Source organism: Bos indicus x Bos taurus, chromosome 11 (assembly GCF_003369695.1).
Source record: "Bos indicus x Bos taurus breed Angus x Brahman F1 hybrid chromosome 11, Bos_hybrid_MaternalHap_v2.0, whole genome shotgun sequence".
NCBI classification, from domain to species: Eukaryota; Metazoa; Chordata; class Mammalia; order Artiodactyla; family Bovidae; genus Bos; species Bos indicus x Bos taurus.
The window spans coordinates 92,882,573-92,905,861 of record NC_040086.1 but is presented as its reverse complement, the minus strand read 5'-3'; the positions used below and the strand labels follow the sequence as shown (position 1 = coordinate 92,905,861).

The 23,289-nt window shown below is 40.5% G+C and overlaps 1 protein-coding gene and 1 pseudogene across 1 annotated transcript; one reads left to right on the top strand and one right to left on the bottom strand.

Annotated features, from left to right (window-relative positions):
- Window positions 1-13,375: 13,375 nt before the first annotated feature.
- Window positions 13,376-14,359, top strand: LOC113900874 (annotated as a pseudogene).
- A 7,689-nt stretch (window positions 14,360-22,048) lies between these two features.
- Window positions 22,049-22,993, bottom strand: LOC113900791 (olfactory receptor 1Q1-like). The gene has a single exon (XM_027554432.1). It carries the CDS (start codon window positions 22,991-22,993, stop codon window positions 22,049-22,051), a length of 945 nt encoding a protein of 314 aa, XP_027410233.1.
- Window positions 22,994-23,289: the final 296 nt, after the last annotated feature.

Here is a 23,289-nt window from a genome sequence, read left to right as displayed (position 1 = left end):
AAGGAAATCAACCCTGAATATTCATTGGAAGGACTGATACTGAAGCTGAAGCTCCAATACTTTGGCCACCTGATGTGAAGAGCCGACTCATTAGAAAAGACTCTGATGCTGGGAAAGACTGAAGGCAGGAGGAGAAGGGGGTAACAGAGGATGAGATAGTTGGATAGCATCTCTGATTCAATGGACATGAGTTTGAGCAAGCTCTGGGAGATGGTGAAGGACAGGGAAGCCTGTCATGCTGCAGTCAGTGGGATTGCAAAGAGTCGGAAACGACTGAGTGACTGAACAGCAACAACAAAGAGCCGTATTGATTAGGTGAGGAAAGAAGTGGGCAGATTTGAGCAGGGCTGCTTTTGGAGTTGAAAGCAGGGAGTGGCCCGGGCAATTTACGGAACTCCAGTTTTAGTTCTTATTGGTCTGATGCTCTGACAGCTGTGAAAACTCCCACATTCATGCCACACATGCTCAGGGCTTCCTCATCAGCAAACCTCCAGAATTTTCCTTCTGGCCATTTATCTTCAGAGGATAGAAATGTGTCACTAAGCCTGAGTTATGTAATTCCAGTTGCAGAAATATGGGAATAATGTTGTGAAATTCTGAGCTAAAGCAAAGACAGTGAAGTTAATTATAGTCACATTGAATTCCGTGAGCTGGTTTGTGGGGCATAGGTTGGTGTATGAGAAAGTTAGTGGAAGAGAAGTTTAGGTAAATAGAGATGTCAATTTCTTACCTTTTTCATTAAGTGAGCAAATATATGCCCAGAAGTGAGTGTGAAACGGGGGCCATGATTCTATTATTCCACACGTGAGCCCCAGTTTCCATGGGCTTCTCATGGTATGAATGTCTTATTGTGATGTATGTGAATTCTGTTCTGTATATTAATATTTTCAGTTAATTTTAATTTACATTTCTTAAAGTAAAATATATGAAGAAAATGCAAGCTAAATACTTTGCTGCATAATACAAGAAACAGTGAACTATTTCAACAATAGATAAAATAAATTGGTTGTACTTAGATTTTTGAGAACTAGACATTGACCTCTATTTTGTGATCTCTTAAATTTACAGTGATAAACAAAACACTTAAAATTGATATATAATTAACATATGGCATTGTGTAAGTTTAAGGTGTATAATGTGTTGATTTGTTACATTTATATACTGTAGTTTGATTACCAGTATAGTTACAGCTAACCCCTCTAGCATATAATTATCATTTCTTTTTTGTGGTGGGAACGATTAAGATCTAGTTGCTTAGAAATTTAGAAGTTTATGATACAGTATTGTCTATATTTAGTCTGCTGTGCATTATTTCCAAGACTTATTTATCTACTAGTTGTAAGTTTGTACCCTTAAGCAACATCTTCCCAATTCTACCCTTACGCCCAACTCCTGGTAACCACCATTTTACTCTGTTTTTGTGATTTTATTTTCTTTAGATCCCACAAATAAGTGGTATCATACAGCACTGTCTTTCTCTGACTTATCTAATGTAGCATAATGTCTTCATTGTTCACCTGTGTTTCCACAAATAGGATTTCCTTCTTTCTCATAGCTGAGTAATATTCCACTGTATATTTGTATCACATTTTCTTTACCTGTTCATCCATTGATTGACACTTAGGTTGTTTCCCTATCTTGGTTATGTCGAATAATGCTATAATAAACATGGGAGTTCAAGTATATACCCAGAAGTGGGATTGCTGGATTGCATGGTAGTTATATTTAAATTTTTTTTTTGTTTTCCATAGTGGCTATACTAATTTATATTTCCACCATCAGTGCCCAGGAGTTTCCCTTTTCTCCACATCTTGGCCAACACTTGTCTTTTTGAGGATAGCAATTCAAACGTGTGTGCGGTCCTGCTTCATTGTGGGTTTAGTTTGTATTTCCCCAATGGCATCCCTGATAACTCAGTTGGTAAAGAATCTGCCTGCAATACAGGAGACCCTGCTTCCATTCCTGGGTCAGGAAGATCTGCTGGAGAAGTGATAGGCTACCCACTCCAGTATTCTTGGGCTTCCCCTGTGGCTCAGCTGGTAAAGAATCTGCCTGCAATGCAGGAGACCTGGGTTCGATCCCTGAGTTGGGAAGATCCCCTGGAGAAGGGAAAGGCTACCCACTCTAGTATTGTGGGTTGGAGAATTCCATGAACTGTATAGTCCATGAGGTCACAAAGAGTCGGACACGACTGAGTGACTTTCACTTTCAATGATTAGTGATGTTGAACACATTTTCATGTACTTTTTGGCCATTTGGATGTCTTTTTAAAAAGAATCTACTCAGACCTTATGCTTATTTCTTAATCAGATGTTTTTGGTTGTTGATATTGAATTCTGTCAGATTATGGTTTGCAAATATTTTCTCCCATTCTGTACATTGACTTTTCATTGTTTCTTTAGCTGCACATAATCTTCTTAGTTTGATGCAGCCACACTTGATTTTTTACTTCTGCTCTTTGTGCTTTTGTTGTCATATACAGTTGCCCAGATCAATGAAGGATCTTCTTCCCTATTTTCTTCTAGCAGTTTTATGGTGTCAGGTCTTATGTTTAAGCCTTTAGTCCACTTGAGCTAATTTTTGTGCATTGTGTAGGATAAGGCTTCAGCTTTATTATTTTTTAATATGTGTTTGTTCAGTTTCCCCAACATCGTTTGTTGAAGAAATGATCCTTTCTCCACTGAGTATTCTTCATTCTCCTGTCAAAAACCAATTGACAGGGATTTCCCTAGTGGTCTAGTGGTTAAGAATCTGCTTTGCAATGCAGGCACGGGTTTGATTCCTGATTGGGGAGCTAAGATCCAACATGCCATGGAGCAACTAAGCTCTTGGCAACTACTGAGCCCATGTGCCACAACTAGAGAGTCTATGTACTGCATCAAAATGCCCTGCATGCTGCACCTAAGATGCATGCAGACGAAAGGAAAAAAAAATCAATTGAAAAGATAAATAGGTCTTTTCTAGACTCTCAACTATATTTTATTGGCTTATATGTCTATCATTTTGTATGTATCATATTCTTTTTTAAATGTATTTTTCACAAAGTGTTTATTTATTTAAATTTTTAGCTGCATCAGGTGGCTTGTTTGGGATCTTAGTTCCTGGACCAGGAATCAAACCCAGACCTTTGGCAGTGAAAGTATGAAGTCTTAACCACTGGACTTCCATATTATTTTCATTGCTGTAGTTTCAAAATAAATTTTGACATAGGAACACATGACTCCTCTGCCTTTGTTCTTTAGTTTTTTTTCAAGATTGTTTTGGGTACCCATGGTTCTTTGCAAGTCCATATGAATATTAGATTTGCTTTTCTCCATTTCTACAAAATAGTCTGTTGAGATTTTTATCATTGATTTTATAAGCCAATCTGTGAAGACTTGAATAAAATTGCATAATTCATTGGACGATGGGTCAGGTTGCGATGAAGGACAAGCACTGTAAGCCAGGAGACTTTGAATGCTAACAGAGGCATTTGGAACAACAACAACAAAAAAGAAAGAAAGAAAGAAAGAGGATGAATCTCCAGGGGCAGTTTCTCCTTCAAAACACGAAAAAACTGGCAAATATTGATTTGGCCAAAACGTTCATTTGGGTTTTTCAATAAGATGTTACAAAAACCTAAATGAACGTTTTGGCCAACCCAATGCCATCAGAATCGACCTTTTCAGAACTCTAGTAGGTGAAAAAGATCTTCACGACCCAGAAAATCACAATGGTGTAATCACTCACCTAGAGCCAGACATCCTGGAATGTGAAGTCAAGTGGGCCTTAGGAACAAAGCCAGTGGAGGTGATGGGATTCCAGTTGATCTATTTCAAATCCTAAAAGATGATGCTGTGAAAGTGCTGCACCCAATATGCCAGGAAATTTGGAAAACTCAGCAGTGGCCATAGGACTGGAAAAAGTCAGTTTTCATTCCAGTCCCTAAGAAATGCAATGCCAAAGAATGTTCAAACTACTGCACAATTGCACTCATCTCACATGCTAGTAAAGTAATGCTCAAAATTCTCTAAGCCAGGCTTAAACAATACATGAACTGTGAACTTCCAGATGTTCAACCTGATTTTAGAAAAGGCAGAGGAACCAGAGATCAAATTGCCACCATTCGGTGGATTATTGAAAAAGCAAGAGAGTTCCAGAAAAACATTTATTTCTGCTTTATTGACTGCCAAAGCCTTTGACTGTGTGGATCACAATAAACTGGACAATTCTGAAAGAGATGGGAATACCAGACCACCTGACCTGCCTCTGTATGCAGGAAGCAACAGTTATAACTGGACATGGAACAACAGACTGCTTCCAAATAGGAAAAGGAGTACGTGAAGGCTGTATATTGTCATCCTGCTTATTTTACTTATAGGCAGAGTCAGTTCAGTTCAGTTCAGTCACTCAGTCATGTCTGACTCTTTGCAACCCCATGAATCACAGCACACCAGGGGTCCTTGTCCATCACCATCTCCAGGAGTTCACTCAAACTCATATCCATCAAGTTGGTGATGCCATCCAGCCACCTCATCTTCTGTCATCCCCTTCTCCTCCTGCCCTCAATCCCTCCCAGCATCAGAATCTTTTCCAATGAGTCAACTCTTCGCATGAGGTGGCCAAAGTACTGGAGTTTCAGCTTTATAATCAATCCTTCCAAAGAAATCCCAGGGCTGATCTCCTTTAGAATGGACTGGTTGGATCTCCTCACAATCCAAGGGACTCTCAAGAGTCTTCTCCAACACTACAGTTCAAAAGCATTAATTCTTCGGCACTCAGCTTTCTTCACAGTCCAGCTCTCACGTCCATACATGACCACTGGAAAAACCATAGCCTTGACTAGATGGACCTTTGTTGGCAAAGTAATGTCTCTGCTTTTCAATATGCTATCTAGGTTGGTCATACTTTTCTTCCAAAGAGTAAGCATCTTTTAATTTCATGGCTGCAATCACTATCTGCAGTGATTTTGGAGCCCCAAAAGATAAAGTCTGACACTGTTTCTACTGTTTCCCCATCTATTTCCCATGAAGTGATGGGACCGGATGCCATGATCTTCGTTTTCTGAATGTTGAGCTTTAAATCAACTTTTTCACTCTCCTCTCTCACTTTCATCAAGAGGCTTTTTAGTTCGTCTTCACTTTTTGCCATAAGGGTGGTGTCATCTGCATATCTGAGGTTACTGATATTTCTCCCAGCAATCTTGATTCCAGCTTGTGCTTCTTCGAGCCCAGCGTTTCTCATGATGTACTCTGCATATAAGTTAAATAAGCAGGGTGACAATATCCAGCCTTGACGTACTCCTTTTCCTATTTGGAACCAGTCTGTTGTTCCGTGTCCAGTTCTAACTGTTGCTTCCTGACTTGCATATAGGTTTCTCCAGAGGCAGGTCAGGTGGTCTGATATTCCCATCTCTTTCAGAATTTTCCACAGTTTCTTGTGATCCACACAGTCAAAGGCTTTGGCATAGTCAATAAAGCAGAAATAGATGTTTTTCTGGAACTCTGTTGCTTTTTCCATGATCCAGCGGATGTTGGCAATTTGATCTCTGGTCCCTCTGCCTTTTCTAAAACCAGCTTGAACATCAGGAAGTTCACGGTTCACGTACTGCTGAAGTCTGGTTTGGAGAATTCTGAACATTACTTTACTAGTGTGTGAGATGAGTGCAACCGTGTAGTAGTTTGAGCATTCTTTGGCATTGCCTTTCTTTGGGATTGGAATGAAAACTGACCTTTTCCAGTCCTGCGGCCACTGCTGAGTTGTCCAAATTTGCTGGCATGTTGAGTGCAGCACTTTCACAGCATCATCTTTCAGGAATTGAAAGAGCTCAACTGGAATTCCTTCTCGTCCACTAGCTTTGTTCATAGTGATGCTTTCTAAGGTCCACTTGACTTCATATTCCAGGATGTCTGGCTCTAGGTGAGTGATCACACCATCATGATTATCTGGGTCGTGAAGATCTTTTTTGTACAGTTCTGTGTATTCTCACCACCTCTTCTTAATGTCTTCTGCTTCTGTTAGGTCCATACCATTTCTGTCCTTTATTGTGCCCATCTTTGCATGAAATGTTCCCTTGGTATCTCTAATTTTCTTGAAGAGATCTCTAGTCTTTCCCATTCTGTTGTTTTCCTCTATTTCTTTGCATTGATCGCTGAGGAAGGCTTTCTTATCTCTTCTTGCTATTCTTTGGAACTCGGCATTCAGATACTTATATCTTTCCTTTTCTCCTTTGCTTTTCACTTCTCTTCTTTTCACAGCTATTTGTAAGGCCTCCCCAGACAGCCATTTTTGTTTATGCATTTCTTTTCCATGGGGATGGTCTTGATCCCTGTCTCCTGTACAATGTCACAAACCTCATTCCATAGTTCATCAGGCACTCTGTCTATCAGATCTTGTCCCCTAAATCTATTTACGTCCACTGTATAATCATAAGGGATCTGATTTAAGTCATACCTGAATGGTCTAGTGGTTTTCCCTACTTTCTTCAATTTAAGTCTGAATTTGGCAATTAGGAGCTCATGATCTGAGCCACAGTCAGCTCCTGGTCTTGTTTTTGTTGACTGTATAGAGCTTCTCCATCTTTGGCTGCAAAGAATAGAATCAATCTGATTTCGGTGTTGATTATCTGGTAATGTCCATGTGTAGAGTCTTCTCTTGTGTTGTTGGAAGAGGGTGTTTGCTATGACCAGTGCGTTCTCTTGGCAAAATTCTATTAGTCTTTGCCCTGCTTCATTGCATATTCCAAGGCCAAATTTGCCTGTTACTCCCGGTGTTTCTTAACTTCCTACTTTTGCATTCCAATCCCCTATAATGAAAAGGACATCTTTTTTGGATGGTAGTTCTAAAAGATCTTGTAGGTCTTCATAGAACCGTTCAACTTCAGCTTCTTCAGCATTACTGGTTGGGGCATAGACTTGGAATACTGTGATATTGAATGGTTTGCCTTGGAAATGAGCAGAGACCATTCTGTCGTTTTTGAGATTGCATCCAAGTACTGCATTTTAGACTCTTTTGTTGACCATGATGGCTACTCCATTTCTTCTAAGGGATTCCTGCCTATAGTAGTAGATATAATGGCCATCTGAGTTAAATTCACTCATTCCAGTCCATTTTAGTTCGTTGATTCCTAGAATGTCGACGTTCACTCTTGCCATCTCCTGTTTAACCACTTCCAATTTGCCTTGATTCATGGACCTAACATTCCAGGTTCCTATGCAATATTGCTCTTTATAGTATCGGACCTTGCTTCTTTCACCAGTCAGATGCACAGCTGGATATTGTTTTTGCTTTGGCTCCATCCCTTCATTCTTTCTGGAGTTATTTCTCCACTGATCTCCAGTAGCATATTGGGCACCTACTGACCCGGGGAGTTCCCCTTTCAGTATCCTATCATTTTGCATTTCATACTGTTCATGGGGTTCTCAAGGCAAGAATCCTGAAGTGGTTTGCCATTCCCTTCTCCAGTGGGCCACATTCTGTCAGACCTCTCCACCATGACCCGCCCATCTTGGGTGGTCCCACAGGGCATGGCTTAGTTTCATTGAGTTAGACAAAGTTGTGGCTCTAGTGTGATTAGATTGACTAGTTTTCTGTGGGTATGGTTCCAGTGTGTCTGCCCTCTGATGCCCTCTTGCAACATCTACCATTTTACCTGGGTTTCTTTTACCTTGGATATGGGGTATCTCTTCATGGCTGCTCCAGCAAAGCTACCCCACCCCAAGGAGCGGTGGCTGTGCGGGCGCAGGAGGGCCAAGAAGAGCTATATGCTGAGTACATCATGAGAAATGCTGGGCTGGATGAAGCACTAGCTGGAATCAAGATTGCTGGGAGAAATATCTATAACCTAAGATATGCAGATGACACCACCGTTATGGCAGAAAGTGAAGAAGAACTAAAGGGCCTCTTGATGAAAGTGAAAGAGGAGAGTGAAAAAGTTGGCTTAAAGCTCAACGTTCAGAAAGGAAAGATCATGGCATCTGGTCCCATCACTTCATGGCAAATAGATGGGGAAGCAGTGTCAGACTTTATTTTTGGGGAGCTCCAAAATCACTGCAGATGGTGACTTTAGCCATGAAATTAAAAGATGCTTACTCATTGAAAGGAAAGTTATGACCAACCTAGACAGCATATTAAAAAGCAGAAACATTACTTTGCCAACAAAGTTCCATCTAGTCAAGGCTATGGTTTTTCCAGTAGTCGTGTATGGATGTAAGAGTTGGACTATAAAGAAAGCTGAACACTGATGAATTGATGCTTTTGAACTGTGGTGTTGGAGAAGACTCTTGAGAGTCCCTTGGACTGCAATGGGATCCAACCCGTCCATCCTAAAGGAGATCAGTCCTGGGTGTTCAATGGAAGGACTGATGTTGAAGCTGAAACTCCAATACTTTGGGCACTTGATATGAAGAACTGACTGATTTGAGAAGACCTTGATGTGGGGAAAGATTGAAGAAGGGAGGAGATGGGGACAAAAGAGAATGAGATGGTTGGATGGCCTCACTGACTCAATGGACATGAGTTTGAGTAAACTCCAGGATTTGGTGATGGACAGGGAGGCCTGGCGTGCTGCAGTCCATGAGGTCACAAAGAATGGGACACAACAGAGCAACTGAACTGAACTGAACTGGACTGAATAGGTGAAAATGAAAGTGAAAGTCGCTCTGTCCTGTCCAACTCCCAATAGATTATATAGTGCATGGAATTATCAAGGCCAGAATACTGGAGTGGGTAGCCATTCCATTCTACAAGGTATCTTGTCAACCCAGGGACTGAACCCTGGTCTCCTGCATTGCAGGCAGATTCTTTACTAGCTGAGCTATCAGGGAAGCCCCGAATAGGTAAAGGTTTACATCAACAAAAACACATCACCAGGAGAAAAATCACTGAAACAAGATAGAAGATCTTTATGGAATTTTATAAATTTCCCTACCCAACCCGTGGTTGGTCTTGGTCTCAACAGTCTGCATTCCCAAGAATCTCCCCAGTATTCATCTCAGACTTTTCATTATGGTGCTCTACATCATTCTGTTTTTTTGTACACACAAATGTGTTTAAATCAAGTATTCTGAGGCTGAGAATTCTGAAACAGAGAGCAAAGTGGCTAAGTGAAATCCATCAAAAGAATGCAATCAAGTGAGGGCAGGAACTGAGAAAGTCATTGATGAGCAGAATGGAGCCATAATAACAATTGAAGTTGTCCCACTGCTGTATCATAAAGCCTCATGTCTTGCCATTAATTCAGCTGAGTTAAAATGTTGGAATTAATAACAAACACTCGATAATTATAGAGAGGCTAGGTTAGGAGAGATGGCTTCTTGAGATGCTGATATGGGAATCGAGTTCCCCTTAAGGTTTTCCTTGTCTAACTGTTGATGTGATACAAGGCTACTGTGCCCCCTAAGAGGTAGACCTTCCCTACAGACACAGTTGTTTTTAGATGCTTTATGGTCTTAGCCTCAGTGAGATTTAGATATAAGGAAGAAGGAGGAGCCACCTGTGCTACCATCCCAGTTGATAAAGGGAGATACAAGGGCTCAGCCCATTCTAAATAATATTTCATCTGAACAAAATTGGAGTCTCCTGGGGTTGGCAGAATCCCAGAATAAGTGCATGTAAGTGGTGCTGCCTCACTGGGATGAGCTGTTCTATAGAAAAGCTTTTATGAAAAATGACAAAAAGGGAATCCCTAGTTTTATGAGAATGTGGAGAAGAAACACAGTTTCACCCAAATTTTCTAACCTGAGTGTACATTAGGTACAGAGAAAAGGTGAGATTTAGGTTACATTGTGCCCTAAGGGTAAACAGAAAGAGAATAGGAAATAAGTAAACACATAATCCTCTTGTAGAAAGCAATGTGATTCTGATACCCCAAATACCCAAGAATAGAGTGAGGTTCAAATGTCGTAGTCAAAAAAAGCAATGAGATGGAGGAATTGACAATGATGACACAGAAAGATATGTTTTTGAGTGAAAATAGTAAGGCTTAGCAGAGAAGGCAATGGCACCCCACTCCAGTACTCTTGCCTGGAAAATCCCATGGATGGAGGAGCCTGGTAGGCTGCAGTCCATGGGGTCGCGAAGAGTCAGACACGACTGTGTGACTTCCCTTTCACTTTTCACTTTCATGCATTGGAGAAGGAAATGGCAACCCACTCCAATGTTCTTGCCTGGAGAATCCCAGGGATGGGGGAGCCTGGTGGGCTGCCATCTCTGGGGTTGCACAGAGTCAGACACGACTGAAGTGACTTAGCAGCAGCAGCAGCAGCAATAAGACTTAGATGGAGAATATAGTCATGTAATTGGAGAGGGTATGGACAGACATTTCAGCCCCCAGGTGCAAGAAATGTGGGACAGGGGACCTAATTTATTTTGTGAGAATATTGAAGATATATTCTTGGGACAGAGAAAAAGAGGTTCAGATTTATACATCTCAGATTCAACCTTTGTGATTCAACACAGGGGAAAAGACTAGAAATAGAATTTAAATCAAGAAGATATTATGTAAAACATATCTGTAACATTCAGATGTTGATAAAACAGGGAAGACTATATGTTACTTGGTACTTTCATTAAAGAAGAAAGACAAGAATAGCACAATTGGAGTTTGACACTCTAGCTCTCTCCTTTCTTCAGGACTCTGTATGTTCCTAAAGTACAGGTGGGAACTGGGAAATCTGAGATGTTTTTCTGTCTCATTCCAGGAATTCTCCCTTTTGTTTTGTTTCTCTCCCAAACTTCAGTTTAGTTTGGTTTTGAGTTGTTTAAATCTATATATGTGTATTTCTTCAGCTCTCTCCTAAACAAACTACTCCTCTCTGTGTCTTCTAGAATCAGCATCCTTGATATCTCCAAGTTGTCTGAACAGGATCCACAGAGCTCAGATTCTGATGAGAATAATGTTAAAATACTGGAAAATAACCAAGATATAGAGATGAGTATTGAAAAAGTCAGAAGAATACTACCACTGCTTATGACTATTTTTGCATATAATCGGTTTTCAGATACAGTTTTGCTTTGCTTGAGAGAAAATGGACTCTATATTATTACATTTTAATCCTCATGATGGATAAATCTATACTCTTTGACACTCTTTCCTTCTCAAAGATGATTTTCTGTCACCCTTTCCCCATGAAGGGACTTTTTCAATACTTCTTCCTTCCCATATTTTTTTTTTTTCTCTCACCTTCTTCTATACCTCTAGTAGATGTCTATGTGTGATCACTGGCTTGAATGTATAATAGAATTATTAGAGCATATAGTTTGAGCCATATCACTGACATGGAAAAGGATAAATGAATAAATAAAGACAAAAGAACAGACACTGGAAAACATAAGTTTTCTTTATCTTTTAAGCTCCTGTGAGCTTTTCTTTAAAGAAAGCACCAAGAGAGATGCCCTTAAAATGGTTTTGGTTCTTTATCTTAATGTTAGGGATATTATCTTTTGGTGCATGGAACACTGGACTCACTAAAGAATAAATGAAACCATTACACATGATTTGGCACTGCCATGATAAATATTTACACAGTTATACTAATCTTAATGTTGATACTGATTTTTAGCATTTTTGGAAGACTTAACTATGCCTACAACCCATAATTTGTATGTTTTCAATCTTGACAATATGCAAATAAAGATATAGCTTTCCAAAGTTTGGAGAGGGGTGCAGAGGTGAGGAAGATAAGTGGAGTCTGAAGTTGATGGACTGTAGATTGAAGCAAATCATTTAAAAGCAGAAAAGCAACAAATTGAAGAGCTAAAATATCATCAAAAAATTGAGGAAAAGAAGGAAGAGTGGTAATAATGTAAATAAGATAAAACTTTGTCTTTTCTGATAAAAAGCCAAAAGATTATCTTTAATTATAAAACTGGCACATAAGTTATGTACCACTTTATTTAGAAGCAGAGAGGTGTGAATCACCAGAAGAGGTCAAACTAAATACACATGTGTGTAAATATAGGGTAAGAGACCTCTGCTTTTTAGTATATGTTCTCTTGCACTCGACTATTTTAAAATTATTTTATTCACATTCATGAGAAAATGCTGAAAATATATAAATATATCCTTGCCTCCTAAACAACCTCAAAATGTTACCTCTTTGATGTACTGCATAAATCTACCTATAGGAAAAACCTGAGCTGAAAAGTCACAAAAATCTCATCCACTAGCAGATTATATTATTCCTTGAAAATAAATCATTAACAAAATCAACAATTATATTTATCATTGCATCTCATCCCAGGTAAGTTCCTTTGACTTAATGGAATAAGCGCTCTCCTGTGGGGGGGGGGGGGCGGGGGGAGTTGGGTTTCTGGACATGCAAAGCTAGGACCAGATCTTAACTTCAGTGCCCCAGCAAAGATGTAGAGACTCAGACATCTGACCAGGGTCTGAGGATCTTTCCCTTCTCCTTCCAACTCTGAGAAATGAAGTGTTGAGGCTGATAAAACTACACAGTAAGTTCCCTACATATGAACCTTCAAGCTGTGAACTTTCAAAGATGCAAATGTGCATCTGGTTCCAGCAAGGAACCGGAACTTGGGCCATCAATGTCAGGCGTGAGTGAAATTGCAGCATGCCCTCCATCTCCTGTTGCTGATGATCCTTCTGTTCTTCATCTCCCACCTCATCTGCCTCCGCAAGCCAGTAACTCTTCTTCCTGTTCAGTTGATGCCAGCCCTTGTATGCTAGCTGTTGTACTGTACTACTACACTTTTTAAGGCACTGTATTGTAAGATTTAAAATGTTTTATTTATTTATTTATTTATTTTAATGTATTACCAACCTATTGCAGTGCAGTGTTAGGTAGCCAATTGTGTTAGTTGGGTATCTAGGCTATGTTGAACTTATAAATGCATTCTTGGAAGGGAACTTGTTTGTATATAAGGGGCTTACTGTACAGGATTAAGTCCAGGCTTTAGATCACATAAGACCTTCAGTAGAGTATTCTTTTGGCTTTAACTTTCTCACCTGTAGTTAAGTGGCTGAAAGCAGTTTCTACCATGAGTGACTGTTGTGAGAATCAATTGCCTGATATTTAGAATGCACACAGCAAGCACCAAAGACATTATATGTTCAGTGATGACTTACTTGTTATACAGTGAAGTTCAAAAAGTCCAGGACTGTGTGTGAGTTATCCTGTTGTCATTAGTATTAATCAAATTGAGAGACTGTAAGTGGTCAATACATGAACATGGAATACACTAAAGAATGGGTAGGTGAGTGGATGAATAAGAAATAATGGCCTGGGAAAAAAATTAAAGAGAAAAAAATTCGTTTTGGAAAACTAGGGACATCTGCACAAGAAAAGATGTTTCCTGCAAGCTATCTCTGAGTAAATTTCAACCTTATCTGATCTTAACACTTGCTCTTTGTGGGTGATGTGGATTGAGTCTTATGGCCGCTAGAAACAGGACAGAAGTAACAGAATTTGTTTTATTGGGCCTGTCCAACTGGCCAGAGATGCAACCAGTCATTTTTGGGACCGTCCTTCCCATGTACCTCGTGGCAGTTATGGGCAATGCTCTGTTAATGATTGCTGCCCTCTCAGACCCTAAGCTTCAGACCCCCATGTACTTCCTGCTCAGCCAACTTTCCTTCATTGACATCTCTCTGACAACCATCACTGTTCCCCAGATGCTGGTGCACACACTGTCTATGAACTGAATCATCTCCTTTAACTGCTGCATGCTCCAGCTCTTCTTTTTTATGGCTGTGGGCAGCATGGAAGGCCACTTGTTGGCTGCCATGGCCTATGACCGCTATGTGGCTATCTGTGACCCCTTAAGATACTCTGCCATCATCAGCCATCGCCTCTGCTTACGCATAACATTAACCTCGTGGGTGGTCGTCAGCCTCAACAGCCTTCTTTATAGTGTGTTGGTCACCCGCTTAACTTTCTGTGGCAACCAGGTCACCCACTTCTTCTGTGACATCACACCCTTGCTGAAGCTCTCCTGTACCAGGCCAGTGGTCAATGAGATGTTAATATTTACTGAGGGGGTAGCCGTGGTGGTCAGCCCCTTCTTCTTTATTTTAGGTTCCTATGCCCGCATTGGTGTGGCCATAACACACATGCAGTCAGTTGCTGCCCTGCGTAAAGCCCTGTCCACCTGTAGCTCCCACATCCTGGTTGTGCTGCTCCTGTATGGCTCTGTGATCTGCGTGTACCTCCGGCCATCTTCCAGCTACAACTTGGACCAGGAGCGTCAGGTGGCCATCTTCTACACAGTTGTAACCCCTATGCTAAACCCACTGATCTACAGCCTGAGAAACCAGGAGGTGAAGGGTGCCCTGCGAAGGCTTTTCAGGAAGCTCTGTATCCCAAGCAACTTCCAGCCTGGTTCCCAGGCAAACAGGGAATGGCAGCACAGCTCCTGAACCCTTTATGTAGCATGGATATTTTAACAATATTCATTCTTGCAATCCATGCACATGAGGTTGTTCCTTTGATTTGTGTCTGTTTTCTTTCACCAATGATTTATGGTTTTACTGTACAGATTTTTCAGCTCCTTAGCTAAATTTATTCCTAAGTAGCTGGTTCTTTTTGTTGTTATTATAAATGGGATTGTTTTCTTGTTTTTCTTTTCAGATAGATTGCTCTTGTTGTAAAGATACACATCCCTTTGAGAGATAAAGGAGGTAGTATCCATAATTACACTGAAACAATAGAATCAAGGAGTTCTTTTGTGCAAACCTAGGATCTCTCAGAAATTATTTTCCTTAAAGAAGTCAGAATGAAATAGAGTTCAAAAGCCCAAGGGAAAATGCTAGGGCTTGTTCGAAGGTAGTATAGTGTAAGTGCTTAAGGGAGTGGATTTTGGAGACAGTGAATTTGTGTCTCAGCTCTGTCATTACTTCTGTGGGATTGTTTTGTGCCTATGATAACCAGTGAGCTGGTCAGGCCCTTTTGATTCTTACTAGGATTGCAAGGCACCCTCAGCAGCTCTTTGGGGAAATTTGGGGGGAGGAAATGTTTATTACTCACAGGTCCTGGAAAGGACAAGCACATCTTGGGCCACCCAGTGAGGTTGTGGATAGAGGGAGAGAGTGTGGGCTTGGAGTTCTGCTTTTATTGTGGATGAAAATAAGGGATTCATCTTCAAGGTTCACTGTTTAATGGATGGATTTAAAACCCAAGAGTTGGAATTTCAATCACAGGAAGAATAAAATCAAGTGGCCCAAACAAACAGTTAATCTGAATCAACCAAGATCTCTAAACCAAGGAGGTGGGTTTGGCTGGCAATGTGTCAGGTAGCCTTTGAAATGCATGCTTCCTCAATCAAAGCCTATGTCAGGCTCTTGCATCACAAAAAGAAAAACACAGTGTTTATTTATTTGTTTATTTTTGTTTGTTTTTTTAAATTAATTAATTAATTAATTTTACTTGAAAATATTGTATTGGTTTTGCCATACATTGACTTGAATCTGCCATGAGTGTACATGTGTTCCCCATTCTGAACCCTCCTCCCACCTCCCTCCCATCCCATCCCTCTGGGTCATCCCAGTGCACCAGTCCCAAGCACCCTGTATCAAGCGTCAAACCTGGACTGGTGTTTCATTTCACATATGATATTTTACATGTTTCAATGCCATTCTCCCATATCATTCCACCCTCTCGCTTCCCACAGAGTCCAAAAGACTGTTCAATATGTCTGTGTCTTTTTTGCTGTCTTGCATACAGGGTTATTGTTACCTTGTTTCTAAATTCCATATATATGCGTTAGTATACTGTATTGGTGTTTTTCTTTCTGGCTTACTTCACTCTGTATAATAGGCTCCAGTTTCATCCACCTCATTAGAACTGATTCAAATGTATTCTTTTTAATGGCTCAGTAATATTCCATTGAAACACAGGGTTTAAATGCTTATCATCTTTGGCAATTATTCAATTACTCTCTGCCTCAGCTATCCATTTATAAAGAGAGAAATAATATGTATAATTAAGGTTTAGGGTTCATAAGGATTTGACGAGTACAATATATGTAAAACACCATAACAATGACCAGTCCATATTAACTACCACATACGGGTTTTCTATCATTATTATTATTACTTATTATTAATAGCATACACATGAAGAAATGATAGGAGAAAAGGACAAAGAATGGCTAGATAAGGGTTTGCATATCTGTATGTATCCAAAGACTTTATGAAATGAGAGAAAGGCCAGAAAGTAATCTGCTCCAGTTTTTTATAGACTGCACAGCAATTCATAGTATATGTGTTGAATTAGTTTGGATTTCCTTCAAAGTCCTAAATAAGAAACAATCCTAAATCTCAGTGGCTTATAACAACAGGCTTTTATTTCCCAGGCAAAAGTCTGGAGGCTGAAAGGGCCAACCATGCTTTAGACCCCAGGTCAAGTTCAGGTCTGTTCAATTTATTTCTTATCCTGAGACCCAAGCTAAGTGGCCCTAACTACACAGGGTGAGCTTTTCTTTTTATGATGAAAGCAGAGCTCACGAGGGCAAACCAAATCTTCTAAACCCATTCAAAGCTCTTTATCTGAAGAAGCATTTGTTATCCCTGTTCATAAACTATGGGCTAAAGTAAGTCCATAGTCAAAGGGATGGAGACGTGTATTCGGTTCTCAGTGAAGCCAAGGCAAGGATATGAAGGGAAGGAAGAAGAGATAGATACTATCTAACTACTAAACATGATAGTGTTACTGTTAGTTGCTCAGTCGTGTCTGACTCTTTGCGACCACATGGGCTGTAGCCCACCAGGTTCCTCTGTCCATGGAATTCTCCAGACAAGAATACTGGAGTGGGTAGCCATTCCCTTCTCCAGGGGATCTTCCCAAACCAGGGATCGAATCCAGGTCCCCTGCATTACAGGCAGATTCTTTACCATCTGGATCATGAGGGAAGCCCCAATATTCATTGGAAGAACTGATGCTGAAGCTGGAGCTCTAATACTTTGGACACCTGATGTGAAGAGCCAACTCATTGGAAAAGACCCTGATGCTGGGAAAGACTGAGGGCAGGAGGAGAAGCATGTGACAGAGGATGAGATGATTGGATGGCATCACTGACTCAGTGGACAAGAATTTGAGCAAACTCCGGGAGATAGTGAAGGACAGGGAAGCCTGGCTTGCTACAGTCCATGAGTCACAAAGAGTCGGACATGACTTATCGACTAAACGACAACACTGGACATGACAAACCAAAAATTCCATTAGTATGCATGAAGATTGTTTCTAATTTTTTACTATCATAGATAATAATACACTGAACCTAAATATATGTGTGTATTTACACATAAAATATATGTTTATTCATTACATATGCTTATCTGTGTGATAAACTCCTAGAAGAGGAAGATATCTAAATACAAAATTTTTGATGGAATTGCCCAATTCTCTCCATTTCTTCAAAAATATTGTTTAATTTACTCTCTTGACCATCTCTTCATCTTAAGAAAATTCTTCCCATGGGAGCAGGGGGGATTCTTAGAAGAGGTTAGTGCTAAAAAGTGAGGCTAATCCATGGGTAAAGAATGGAGATTAGTAACAAAACTAAAGGCAGAGAAGGAGGAAGGTGGGGCTGGGAGGCAGGAAATGGAATTCAGAAAAAAATTTTTTGGGTATATAAGATACTTACTGGCAAATGTTAGTTAACTAACCACAAGTTGGCTTTATCTTTTATCATTTTATAAGTGCCACAGCTCTCAAAATCACTGCAGATAGTTACTGCAGCCATGAAATTAAAAGATGCTTGCTCCTTGGAAGAAAAGTTATGACAAACCTAGACAGCATATTAAAAAACAGAAACATTACTCTGCCAACAAAGGTCTGTATAATCAAAGCTATGGTTTTACCAGTAGTCATGTATGGATGTGAGAGTTGGACTATAAAGAAAGCTGAGGGCTGAAGAATTGATGCTTTTGAACTGTGGTTTTGGAGAAGACTCTTGAGAGTCCCTTGGACAGTAAGGAGATCCAACCAGTCCATCCTAAAGGAAATCAGTCCTGGGTGTTCATTGGAAGGACTGATGTTGAAGCTGAAGCTCGAAAATTTTGACCACCTGATGCAAAGGACTGACTCATTGGAAAAGACACTGATGCTGGGAAAGATTGAAAGCAGGAGGAAAAAGGGACGATAGAGGATGAGATGATTGGATGGCATCTCTGACTTGATGGACATGAGTTTGAGCAAGCTCCGGGAGCTGGTGATGGACAGGGAAGCCTGATGTGTTATAGTCCATGGGGTCGCAAAGAGTTAGGCACAGCCGAGTGACTGAACTGAACTGATGGCTCCCATTACCTTGGAAGATTTATTATCCTGGTGCAAAGACTAAGGCGGTATACCTTCTCCATCCCATTTCAATGGTGTAAGTTTTGACCAAGCCTTATATATATATATATATTTTTTTTTTTTTTAATAAGAAGCCCTTATTCTAGCTCATTACACAAAAATTATTACAATTTTATTTCCTTCTTGACTTTGTGCCTATAACAATCCATATTCTATGATAGAAACTTTATCTAGACAGATGGATTAAATTGACTTGTACTTGTGACATCTGCTTCATGTCATGGGAGGCCACTTTCACTTTTCCTTTTGATCCTATACCCACAAAACTGAAGAATCAATATTACTGTTGGCCACACCATGCATCATGTGGGATCTTAATTCCCCAACCAGGGATTGAACTCTGGCCCCCTGCCTTGGGAGCACAGAGTCTTAACCATTGGCCCACCTGGGAAGCCCAAGAATCAACATATTGGTAGACATCTTGGCTCTTGGACCTGTTCCCCATGTCCAGCATTGATTGGTCAGCAAAAACATCGTTGTTGTTCAGTTGCTAAGTCATGTCTGACTCTTTGCAATCCCATGGACTGCAGCACACCAGGCTTCCCTGTCCTTCACTATCTCCCAGAGTTTGCTCAAACTCATGTCCATTAAGTCAGTGGTGCCATCCAATCATCTCATCCTCTGTCACCCCCTTCTCCTCCTGCTTTCAATCTTTCTCAGCATCAGTCTTTTCCAATGAGTTGATCTCATCAGGTGGCCAAAGTGTTGGAACTTCAGCTTCAGCCTCAGTTCTTCCAGTGAATATTCAGGACTGATTTCTTTTAGGATTGACTGGCTTGATCTCCTTGTGGTCCCAGGGACTCTCAAGCGTCTTCTCCAACACCACAATTCAAAGGCATCAATTTTTCAGCACTCAGCCTTCTTTATAGCCCACCTCTCACATCTGTATATGGCTACTGGAAAAACCATAACTTTGACTATATGGACCTGTCTCAGCAAAGTGAATGAAACTGGAACACTTTCTAATACCATACACAAAAATAAACTCAAAATGGATTAAAGATCTAAACATAAGACCAGAAGCTATAAAACTTTTAAAGGAGAACATAGGGAAAACACTCTCCGACATACATCACAGCAGGATCCTCTATGACCACCTCCCAGAATATTGGAAATAAAAGCAAAAATAAACAAACGGGATCTAATTAAACTTAAAAGCTTCTGCACAACAAAAGAAACTATAAGCAAGGTGAAAAGACAGCCTTCAGAATGGGAGAAAATAATAGCAAATGAAGCAACTGACAAACAACTAATCTCAAAAATATACGAGCAACTCCTACAGCTCAATTCCAGAAAAATAAATGACCCAATCAAAAAATGGGCCAAAGAACTAAATAGACATTTCTCCAAAGAAGACATACAGATGGCTAACAAACACATGAAAAGATGCTCAACATCACTCATTATCAGAGAAATGCAAATCAAAACCACAATGAGGAACCATTTCACGCCAGCCAGAATGGCTGTGATCCAAAAGTCTACAAGCAATAAATGCTTGAGAGGATGTGGAGAAAAGGGAACCCTCTTACACGGTTGGTGGGAATGCAAACTAGTACAGCCACTATGGAGAACAGTGTGGAGATTCCTTAAAAAACTGGAAATAGAACTGCCTATGATCCAGCAATCCCACTGCTGAGCATACACACCGAGGAAACCAGAATTGAAAGAGACATGTGTACCCCAAAGTTCATCACAGCACTGTTTATAATAGCCAGGACATGGAAGCAACCTAGATGTCCATCAGCAGATGAATGGATAAGAAAGCTGTGGTACATATACACAATGGAGTATTACTCAGCCATTAAAAAAAATACATTTGAATCAGTTCTAATGAGGTGGATGAAACTGGAGCCCATTATACAGAGTGAAGTAAGCCAGAAAGAAAAATACCAATACAGTATACTAACACATATATATGGAATTTAGAAAGATGGTAATGATAACCCTGTAAGCAAGACAACAAAAGAGACACAGATGTATAGAACAGTCTTTTGGACTCTGTGGGAGAGGGAGGGGGGATGATTTGGGAGAATGGCATTGAAACATGTATAACATCATATAAGAAACGAATCACCAGTCCAGGTTTGATGTTTGATACGGGATGCTTGGGGCTGATGCACTGGGATGACCCAGAGGGATGGTATGGGGAGGGAGGTGGGAGGGAGGTTCAGGATTGGGAACACATGTACACCCGTGGTGGATTCATGTTGATGTATGGCAAAACCAATACAATATTGTAAAGGAATTAGCCTGTAATTAAGATAAAAAAAAAGTGATGTCTCTGCTTTTTAATATATTGTCTAGGTTTGTCATAGCTTTCCTCCAAGGAACAAGCATCTTTTAATTTCATGGCTGCAGTCACCATCTGCAGTGACTCTGGAGCCCAAGAAAATAAAATCTGTCAGTGTTTCCACTGTTTCCCCATCTATTTGCCATGAAGTGATGGGACCGAATGCCGTTATCTTTGTTTTTTGAATGTTGAGGTTTAAGCCAGCCTTTTCACTTTCCTCTTTCACTTTGATAAAGAATCTCTCTTTTTCTTCTTCACTTTCTGCCATTAGAGTGGTATCATCAGCCTTGTGGCAAAGGGCTTTTCATAACTCAGTGAAGCTATTAATCATACCATGTAGGGCCATCCAAGATGGACAGGTCATAGTGGAGAATTCTGACAAAATGTGGTCCACTGGAGAAGGGAATGGCAAACCACTCCAATATTCTTGCCTCAAGAACCCCATGATCCATGAAGCAACCCCTTCATGGATCACAGCAAATACATAGTAATAGACTAATTCCACATTTCAACTATAGAAAAGATTAGGAGAACCCTGAGGCAGAAAAGAGGTTAAGTAATTCCAGAATAATGCAGCTCATCAAGGTTAAGGAAGTGCAAGTTGGAGAGCTGTGACAGGTGATCAGTTCTGAAGCAACTGTAACTCCCGGCCCTACAGTGGACATTTGTCATTACATCCCTCTTCCCATTCCAGAGGAGTTCCCCCATTTCCTTTGCCTTGGTGGGAAGCAGAACCTCCCTTATTTTTATGGAAAATAAAAGTAGCAGTATTGTTTTTCCAGTTCCCTCAGGAATTAGAGCTTGGGTGAGTGACCAAGACTTGGCCAGTCAGATGCACCACTTTATATTGAATCTAGAGGTGTTGATGCAGAGAATAGGAAGTGAATGCTCTTTCTGGAGGTGATCACATCTGTTTTTCAGGCCCCTAAGAGCTATGCCCAGTGACTATTTCTGGTAATGTTGGTGGGGATTCAAGTGGCATTGAACAGAGTTTGGTAGCTACAGTGGTGACCTCATCATACCAGTTCTGGGATGTGATTTTGACTATGGTTCTGCCTGTATGACCTTTCTTATTCTTGTCCATTTTGCTGAACTTATTGGCTTAGCCTTCTTGGAAATTCATGAGTTTCACATATGCTTTCAATAAACTTGTTTCCTCCACGAATAACCAGAATTAGTTTCTGTTGCCTGCATCTAAGAACTCTGAAAGTTACAATCCTGGTGTTAGATATCATGCCCACAGAACACCATCAGCTGTAATTAAAATCATGTCACTGATTTACACTAAATACATAGCTCCATGTACTTTGGGTTTAAGAAATATTTCTAGGCAATATCCATTGAGAAAACTGTGATACATACCTAATATTTCTGGGAAGTTCTAAAGGAAACAGACATTTGAAGGACGAAAATCTTTCATAGATAAAGCTTGAACTCATAGATGAAACTGTGTTTTGGGGTTTTATCTAAATGAAGAGGTCCAGATCCTGTTCATCCATTTCCTGAAGGCTCCCTTGACATCCTTGTTCCTTAGGCTATAAATGAAGGGGTTCAACATGGGGGTCACTACTGTGTACATGACAGTCAGGATACGACTCCCGGGCACTGAATAGCTGGTAAGGGGCCGGAAGTAGACCCATGTGAGGGTCCCATAGAATATAGCCACCACAGTGAGGTGGGAGCCACAGGTAGAAAAGGCTCTCCACTTGCCTTTGGCTGAGGGGCTCTGGAGGACTGCTGAGATGATGCAGGCATAGGAGGCCATGATGATGGCCAGGGCTCCACTGATGACAATGACTCCTTCCGTGTGAATCATCAAGGTGTTGAGGTGGGTGCTGGAGCAGGAGATCTTCATCAGAGGGTAGAGGTCACAGAAGAAGTGGGGGATCCTGTTATCTGCACAGAAGATCAGTCTGCTCACGAGAAAGGTGTGCAGCAGGGCATGAAGATGGGAGAGGATGTGGCACATGACCACCAAGTGTGAACACAGCTTCCTGTTCAGAATCATACAGTAGTGGAAAGGGTGGCAGATGGCGATGTATCTGTCATAGGCCATCACAGCCAGGAGGAAGTTCTCCATGGCTGCAAAGCAAATGAAGAAATAAGTCTGTGTTAAGCAACCCATGTAGGAAATAGCCTTGGTAGAAGAGAAAATGTTCTGCAGCATCTTGGGGACTGTGGTGGAGGTGAAGCAGATGTCTGCCAAGGCCAAGTTGCTGAGAAAGACGTACATGGGAGTTTGGAGGCGTGGAGCAGAGATAATCAGGATGATGATGACAGAGTTGCCAGAAATGTTGATGGTATACATGAACAGAAAAAGAAGACAGAGAGGGATCTGCTCTTCCTGGTGGGGAGAAATGCCCAAGAGAACAAAATGGGACACACTGGTCCGGGTGGTATTGTCCATCTATTACCATTAAACAAACAGGATTATTATTATTTTTATTGAGATGTAATTCATATATAACTTTATATTAGTTTCAGGTGTACAACATAGTGATTCAATAAGTGCATGCATTATAAAATGATCACCACAGTACGTCTAGTTATTATCCATCCCCATACATAGTTACAAAAGTTGTTTTTTCTTATGATGAGGGCTTTTAAGATTTATTCTCTTAGCAACTCTCAAATATGCAACATGATGTTATTAACTGTAGTCACCAAGCTGTATATTACATGCCTATTATTTATTTATTTTAT